This window comes from Spea bombifrons, chromosome 9 (genome assembly GCF_027358695.1).
Source record: "Spea bombifrons isolate aSpeBom1 chromosome 9, aSpeBom1.2.pri, whole genome shotgun sequence".
NCBI classification, from domain to species: Eukaryota; Metazoa; Chordata; class Amphibia; order Anura; family Pelobatidae; genus Spea; species Spea bombifrons.
Window position 1 is genome coordinate 5,744,178 of NC_071095.1, and position 8,289 is coordinate 5,752,466.

General features: G+C 46.7%; 1 protein-coding gene across 1 annotated transcript; it reads right to left on the minus strand.

The window, feature by feature from the left end:
• Nucleotides 1-372: 372 nt before the first annotated feature.
• On the minus strand, nt 373-6,578 carry EIF5 (eukaryotic translation initiation factor 5). Its single transcript, XM_053475472.1, has 12 exons — nt 6,465-6,578; nt 6,040-6,247; nt 4,087-4,366; nt 3,919-4,000; nt 3,562-3,734; nt 3,090-3,201; nt 2,536-2,663; nt 2,267-2,425; nt 2,033-2,194; nt 1,746-1,910; nt 1,405-1,542; nt 373-748 (listed from the first exon to the last, which is right to left on the minus strand). Exons 3-12 carry the CDS (start codon nt 4,156-4,158, stop codon nt 656-658), a joined length of 1,284 nt encoding a protein of 427 aa, XP_053331447.1. The 5' UTR covers nt 4,159-4,366; nt 6,040-6,247; nt 6,465-6,578; the 3' UTR covers nt 373-655.
• Nucleotides 6,579-8,289: the final 1,711 nt, after the last annotated feature.

An 8,289-nucleotide genomic window follows, 5' to 3' on the forward strand; every position in this document is an offset into this window, starting at 1 on the left:
CTACTGTTTTAACTACAATTCCCATGAAGTTCAGCCAGCAATATTATTGTAGATACAGTCAAGTTAGTGTTTGTACTGAAGACTTACGGTCTCTTCCTTTTTCCTGTTGGGCTGGGGCCCCGAAAGCCTTTTTTATATACCATATGCATTTTTATATATATATATATATATATATATTTTTTTAATCTCAGTACTTATGTTTTGTTGTGTTTCACTGCGGTCATTGGGAACGGTGCATCATTAGCAGAATTTAAAGGATCAGGGTTGCCCCACAAGTTATTTTGCCCGCACCCATTCAGTTCCCAGTATGAAACTGGTGTTAACCCGAGCACTCCCATTGGCCCCAAATCAGAATAGCAGCCACGAAACAGATCTCCTCATAACCCTTTATTCACAACTGTATAAATGTGCATCAAACATTAGAATTTAAAAAAAGTAATCACATGCTTTAGACAAAACTAAGACTCTTCTGTTGGCGTCTCATAATTTGTTAAACATTGTTAAAGACCATAAATCACAGCATAAAGAAAGGTGTAAGCGTAAAAAGTGCAGCATGATGTTCGGCTCGTCCGGCTTTATCACATACATGCTGCACTCCGGGCGTACAACGTAGAAGCGGAAACTGAATCATAACTTTAAGTAGATCTAGTCAGCTTTAAATGGCATCGATATCGATGTCGTCGTCTTTCTCAACTGGTACCTTGACCGTTTCAACCTTGGGAACGCTCACGGATGTAGAATAGACAACCTGCCAAGACAAACGAGCAGCCATTAAAATACGCCAGCATTTCGCGAGATACCCGCGAGCTCCCGACAAGCCAGGCCCAGGGCACATACTCAAAACGAATGTGAAATGCAGCGTCTGGCAGCTGAGCATCTCTTATACAAGCAGCTCAGACACAAAGATGCAGTGCAGAAAGACATTTTCCAGTGCTTTACACGTTACAGGTTCTTTTCATCCAATAAACTCCCTTTATCTGCAGCCGTCATTGTCGGTCATGTGATATTTTGAGTGACTTTCCCGACCCAAACACCACACTGAGCTGATGCTTTATGGCCATGCTAATGAAGTCTGTTCCCCATAGACCTTCATTAGTCAGGGAGTGTAACTGGTTGATTAAGACTGACCTATTGTTTCCCCACAGACAATATGATAAGGGGTAGAAATGTCTAGTAGTTCGGGCTCAGATTAGAGAGAGAACTCATACAAAACAGCTAATATGCAGCTGCCTGAAAAAAACATGCAAATATATAATTTTTTAACCGATACTAGTAATAAAATACAGGTGGGCGCCACTGTGTAACGGAATTTTCCACTTCCGAACAGAACTACTTTACTAAGAATTATGTGGGTGGGAAGATAATGTGCAATTAGTACATTACGCAAATTTCTAGTTTATTTACCTCGATATTTTCATCTTCTTCCTCGTCATCCTCCTCACCGGACGACTCCTCTTCAGCTTCCTTCAGCCATTTGATAAAGGGCTCTGCCTTTGAACGGATATCTTTGGCAAGCTCTTTAGAGACGTATTTTTTTGAAGGCTGGAGAGGGAGGAAATAACCATCAATTGATAAGCTGTTCTACGCACAAGACCTCGCCGTTATTCACCAAAGGGTTAACCGCGCCGCTGCACAGAGGAGCATTTATATCTATGTATTTTACGCACACTTGCAAATATCGGCATCAATGCTTTGCTAAATTGTCACAGATTTTAGAGACTATAAAAACGATAGTCTGCACCCACCTTCTCAGCCCAGCCGATGATCACATCCTCTTCAAGGAGGTCTGCGTCATACATTTCCTTCAAGATATGCGGTATTTTGGGGAGGAGGTGAGCCCGGTGTATGTCCACAACACACTCAAAGCCATGGAGAAGGTACTTCTGTGCTTTCTTGTTGTTGTGGCAAAACTGGCAAAGAAAGAAAAAATGTTTAGAAACCGGGGCAGTTGCTCTGTTCGAGTTACTAATCCAGTGGTTTTTGACATTCAAATCCGAGATAAAAAAACTTTATTGACAACGTATAAACTTACACGGAGGAAGTGACGCCTGTACTTCTTAATCTGATCTCTGATCTGGTCATTGAACAGAACTTCAGTCAACACCAGAGGTCCCATAGCCTTCACCTCAAGCCTTTCAGCCTCGGCCAAGATGTCCTTGTCCGAGGAGTCGATTACACCCTCTTCCTTCTTTTTCTGCAGGGGCGACGGGAGTGTTATTCACAGAGATCATATTCACGGCAGCGGAGAGAAGGAAGCTATACATACCTTGACATAGTCAAAGAGCATATTTACTCTGTCTTCAACAGATCTCTCTAGGTCATCGCTGAGCGTAAGATTCTTCGCGTGATCACTAATTTCTTCCATCCTGCGTCTTTGTGCCTCCGCAGTTGTGTCCTCGCCCCAGTCCTCGTCGTCATCGTCCTCCTGAGGGAGAAATATTTTTATTGCAAAAAATCTTGACACCCCCCCCCCGTGAAACCCCTATGCACAGCATGGCCAATCGCACAAAATACAGACGCAGCTCAGCTACTTACCCCACGCGGAGGACCGAACTCTGATAAATCCGAGGAATCGTTGTTTGCTACAGAACCATTTTCTTTTTCTTTCCCCTTCCTGTTCTTTTTATCCTTTTCTTTTTTCCCCGTATTGCCGTCCGTATTCTCTGCAAGAAGACCGGTTTAGTATCGTAAAGTGCCGCTCCAACGACCGATGCGATTGTCAGAGCCAACTAACCGGTAAATCTCACCGGGAGGTTACCGGGAAAGCTCGTTCAGCTTGTATTTAGTTTAGCAAGCGAAAAATTGGGACAGAAGACAGCCGTCTGCCACAGAGTGTTGCTTGCACCTCGCTCTGGAGATCTGCATGCATGTACTGACCGGATGAACCGGCTGGGGTAAGCATTAATCCAACCAACTATCTTAAATTAAACAGGTTCTTAAAAAGGTCTTAGCACCTTATAAACAACTCTACCCGAGCTACAGAAACTAGCGAGTGAATGAGAGATGGATCATATCTACAAAATGCTGATTTAAGCATGAATTAACGGAGCCAGCTTGAGCTATGAAGAAAAACGTATCAAGCGCCTTACCTGGTGGGTTTTTGAGAATGAAAGTACACAGCTTATGTCTTGTGTCTAGCATGCCTCTGTAGCCGCAGGCTTTGCAAGAATTGCCTATTGTTTGTTTCTTGGGATTGACATGCTGTAATAAGAAAACAGGTATCAGATGAATTACATTTGGACAAAAAACTGCTACTATTTGGCCGCAATACAAACAACTGGACCGATGGCGATAGAATTATAGACTTCTGAAGCCATAAACAGGACTAGAAGGGTTCAAACAGCCTCGGAATCCTTAAGGCAGGCTCGACGGCGACCTGCTTATACAAAGCATGCATACACACGACGGCCAGACCAACATTAAAATGCTTCACATGCAAGATGGGTCTTGGCAGGGGTAGTAGTTCTCTCCACGCACACACGCTTTATCTGGAAAATTTCCAGAAGTTACACAAGAACCCCCCCCATTCAGTGTAATAATCATGCCGTTAGCCAGACTTACCAGATCTGTTTCAGGATTATCACACTCGGGACACAGAACAAACTTTTTAATGAACCCATCCAACATGTCTTGCAGCTTGTTTGCCTCATGAGATCCATTGACAATGAAACGGTCATTCTTAACATCAAACTGGGTCTGCGCTCCCAGCTCACAACCAAAAAATTTGGTGGGATCTATAATAAAAAATAAATTCACACACAATTAAGACAATAAGCCCACAAGCAAGAAACAAGCATCTCACACCAAATTTAAACATACAAGATCCATAACACTCTATGGTTTGAGACAGCTTCAGGCAGCACACACTAAGACTCAGGCCACTTCTAATAAATAAAACACAGTTCAGAAATCACTTACACGTTGGAGGCCTATTAAGCGCCTTTGCAACGTCAACCATGTTGACTATTACCGTCTTTATTCCATTTCCTTTGCCCTCTACCTGTAAGGGGAGAAGAGGGAAAACACTTTATAGAAGCTGTCGGATCATAGTGCGTCGGAGAAACAGGAGCTACTCAGAAACATCACCTTGGCAATCAGACGGGGCATTTTGTACCGATAGAACTGATCGGAAACGCTGCGGTTGACGTTGACAGACATCTTGGCTTTTTATTAGCCTTGTCAATAAGAGGAAAAGCTCTTGGATTGCAACTTTTTGGTATCTTCTGTCTGGAGAAGACTGGATGACATAAACGACTGCAAGAGTTCTCGGTCTCTGACATGAAAATAATTTCGCCCCCGAGGCTGTGAGCTTCTTGCTTGTATGCTATGTTCCCCCAATACAGGTACCAATGGCTGCGCAACAGCTCTGCAAACGGAAAAAAAATTATGTTAATACAGAGAAGGAGTAAGAAAAGCCAGCTTAGCAAATCATATCACTAACAGGCAGCTCTGCAGATAACACAAGAGTGCTGACGTTCGGCTATCTGTTAATCCCCAGAGCTGCTCAGCAGACTCCGCCATTAGCCAATACAGCGAGAACAACAGTCAATTATGGACACTGTTGTTCAGATGTAATTCCTCCCCGCTTTTATTATTTAGAATCCAGTAAGATAATAACACAAAGCAGCCCAGAGTCGGATCCGTAAGACAGCAACTTCTCTGTAGAGACCCCAAGAAACGCATCAACTCCACAGGACCGCGGCGAGGAAAGAGTGGACAGATTTTGTTACAGGGTTATGCGTCAGCCGCGTTCCCGTGGCGAGTGTAAGAAGCGTTCATGGCAGCGGAGGCTCGGCTTTAATCGCAAAGTCCACACGGGCAGCGGCGTCAGTATCACCCACCCACAAAATCAGGAGGGAGGGGAGCGGAACAGAGACGTGTTCCAAAGTTCCATGCAGGAATAGAGGCGTGTTGTTTCAGCGTGTGCGTGGTAACAGTACATACTCTGTACAGATCCCTCACATGCAAACGCTGGTTTATAACGGACACGGTGTTCATGTTAACAAGAGGTTAAACACACAGAGACAGCATTATATTTTAATCCTTATAATCGCTTAACCCAAAGAGACATACAGCCTTCCCACCACAGCCAGCTACAGGCAGGAAACGGTTAACGTCCCACATGTTCTACAAGATACCGAGACCCCTTAACAGACAAGAACCACCCTGCTGTAAAGACTCAGATTCAGGAGCCGTATGCCTATCCCATGCATGTTTAAATCCCCTTTCTGTATTAGTCTCTGCCACCTCTGCTGGGAAGCTATTCCCCTTATCTACCACGATTTCAGTAGAGCAAGTCTCCATTACAAAGCCTATGGCCTTCTATTTTGACATAAAGCCCTTGTTTGTTTAAGGGTCCCCATCATATATTGTATAGCAACCAAAGAAGCGTGTGAGCGAGCGGCTCCAGGCATGATGTCACGTAACACGCACCCAGTTTATTGCACGTTGAGCAGCACTCCATATGTAAAGGAGCAGGCGTGTTACATAAGGGAAGCCTTCCCTGCAAACAGCAGTCCCTTTACCCCAAGGCTGCGGATCAGCGCATCGGTATCCCCCCCCCCCCGAGATCTACGTATAAATAGAGGCAGTCCCCGGGGTCCCGGTAACTCACCCAGGGGGGCTGGGGGTACAAAAACAAGCAGGGAGGGGGAAGGAGAGCCGAGGGCCCGCTCCTGATGACTCAGAACTGCAGAACTGAGTCAGCCTCGTGATCCGCTGCGCATGCGCACGGCCTAGTGCCCTTCCCCACCGTCACCCCAGTAAATACTGCACCCCAGGCCCTCTGCCAGGGTCTGCCCACCCCCTACTGACCCACCTGAGACCCGGAACCCAGCCAAGCTGCAGGGAGGGCGCGCTGGGTGCTGGCGCAGCGAGTTGCTCCAACATGCGTCACAGCCAGAGTCACGAGGTGCGACCGCCATTTTAGCGCTGTATCCCTCAGCGTCCCCGCGGGAAACCTTACCCCCCACTCCACCTCTAAACCCCACCGTTACCGGACAGTGAACACGAAACCTATCATACCCATTCAGTACTCACCGTTTTCGTCCAATAAAGACATAAACACAACGCGGCTCGCCCGGTGGTGCGATGAACGGAAGCAGCAGGAAGCGTCGTACAATGGCGGCCCGGCGGGGATAGATGGACGGCACAGCGCAGAGCTGGCCACGAGTCTGGGCACAGGCCGAGCGAGTTGGGGTTTAAAAGCCCTTACACTCAAACGGGAGACACCCTCCAATCGAGGAACCTGAGGAGCAACAAAGGGGGAGGGGTAAAGCCATTAATCACCGATCACAGCAATGATTGCAAAAACACACGATGGAACCGAGATCCCCCGGTGCAGGCATACGGTGTAACAGCACCGAAGGGGTTAACTGATGCTTAATTAGCCGCCACTCAGGGCGCGGATATAACGAATACGGTAAATCGCCCCTCCCCCTTCATACGCAAGCGCCGCCACTCACCTCAGGAAAGTTGTAGCGCGTGTGGAGCACGGAGGCGCTGTGAGCCGAGCCCGTCTGTCACAGTCCGGCCCTAGCTGTGGGACGAACACCGCCCACCCATCACCAAGCTGTGATTGGCCCGGCAGGGACTCCATGTCGGATTACGGTTGGTTTACAACGGCGGCCAATCGCAAAGAGCCAATGGTGGCAAAGCGTGGGAGGAGGGAGGTGGTTGCTCTGAGGGGCGGGACGTGTCGCGATATTTTGGACGGGGACCTTGACGACGACGGGTGACACGGACCACCTTCGGCCCAGCCGGCGGTCATCACGTGCGATAATGTACTGAGGCAGCCCAACTACCCCTGGGGTATCTGCAGTCTCCGTGGTCACCACAGGGGGGTCTGTGACCCCAATAACACGAGCGTCTGGGGGGTTATGTGCAAAAAGATATGGTGCAGATTGTGAGAAGGGGTAGTAACCAAGGAAACCTGCTTTTGGTTGCACTGGTGGTAACGCCACCTTTCAAGCTTTGTACCATTTTTTTTTTTAATTCATAACCCTAATTTTTTTAAGTAAATTAAGACATTTATCCTTTAAAGCACTAAATAACGTCCAAGCGATGGGACCGCGGAATCCATGAGAAGTTTCAAAGTTCAGCGGAATTGACTTCAATGACATCATACCTCTGCTAGCTGAGTTAATAACCCTGAAATACCTATCACCGGGCACCGAGACGAAACACAGCGGCCATATTGGGGGGGACGCTTTAAATATTAACTCTTTAATGGCCCGTCATACATTGTACTACGCTGCGGAATATGATGGCGCTATATAAAACAATAATAATCACGGAGATTCCATGTTGTTTCTCGTTTAATGTTTTTTGCCGAATGGCTCGAATACTTCTGTAGCAACTTAACGGAATATGTCACGCGTGTATCAGCAGTATATCCGTGATGTTAGCGTGATGTTAGCGTGATGTTAGCGTGATGTTAGCGTGATGTTAGCGTGACATACATGGAAGTAAACGTCACGAAAAACATTATCCTTTGTGTTTTTTTTTTTTTGAAATCTTTAAAAACAAAGTTAAAGGGACGCTCCAGCCACCCCATGCACTCATAAGGGGTCACTTTAAATGTATGGAAACAGCGGTGAGACATGTCGGACCCCGGAGGAGGAGAGCTGTAGCTTCTCCTTAAGGCGAATTACCTTTATTATGTTTTTTTAAAAATTTATTTTAAGAATGCATATAGAAAATACTTTCATGTGCATTGTTCCTTGGCAAGGCTGCCCGTGACATTAAACTGCCCCTGAATAGAAACAGACGCGATAACGCTGGTTCGCAAAACGGAGTAGAGTGGTCTGACTCAATTGGGCCGGAGAGGGAAGGAACTCGCACCGTGTAGCAATTAAACCAAACAAGTCCCTGGGGGGACATTTGCCTAATTGTCTTCCCCCCGTGGGGGTCTTGATTCATGTTCCTGGTTATGACTATAGTACAGCTTATGTCTTCTGTTTAGACCCCTATATTTCTACAGACTACATTAACCTTTATTATAAGACCCTGCACCAAACTCACCCGAAGCCAGAACCACCTGAACCATCGGCATCATCCCCCCCCCCATAACACCTGTCGGCTTTCTGTCCCGGCGACTTCACCCCCAACCCCCCCCCGTGTGTTACCCTTTTTCCGGTCTGTTTTGGGGTGTGAGCGCTGAGGGCCAGAACATCTATCGTGACCCTCAGATCATCCGGTCCATTGCCTGGACTGCTCCGACCAAATCTATAAGCAATCCTTCCGTATAAATGGATCAGGAAAAGGGATTTATTTTTTTTCCTCCCAATC

What these genes read in the sequence shown, in the direction of transcription:
- EIF5 (XM_053475472.1), bottom strand. Translation starts at nt 4,158, where the DNA reads ATGTCTGTCAACGTCAACCGCAGCGTTTCCGATCAGTTCTATCGGTAC. An exon ending in ATAATCCTGAAACAGATCTG is followed by an intron (nt 3,202 to 3,561) that starts GTAAGTCTGGCT and finishes TTCTTATTACAG; the next exon opens with CATGTCAATCCCAAGAAACA. An exon ending in TCATCGGCTGGGCTGAGAAG is followed by an intron (nt 1,543 to 1,745) that starts GTGGGTGCAGAC and finishes CTCCCTCTCCAG; the next exon opens with CCTTCAAAAAAATACGTCTC.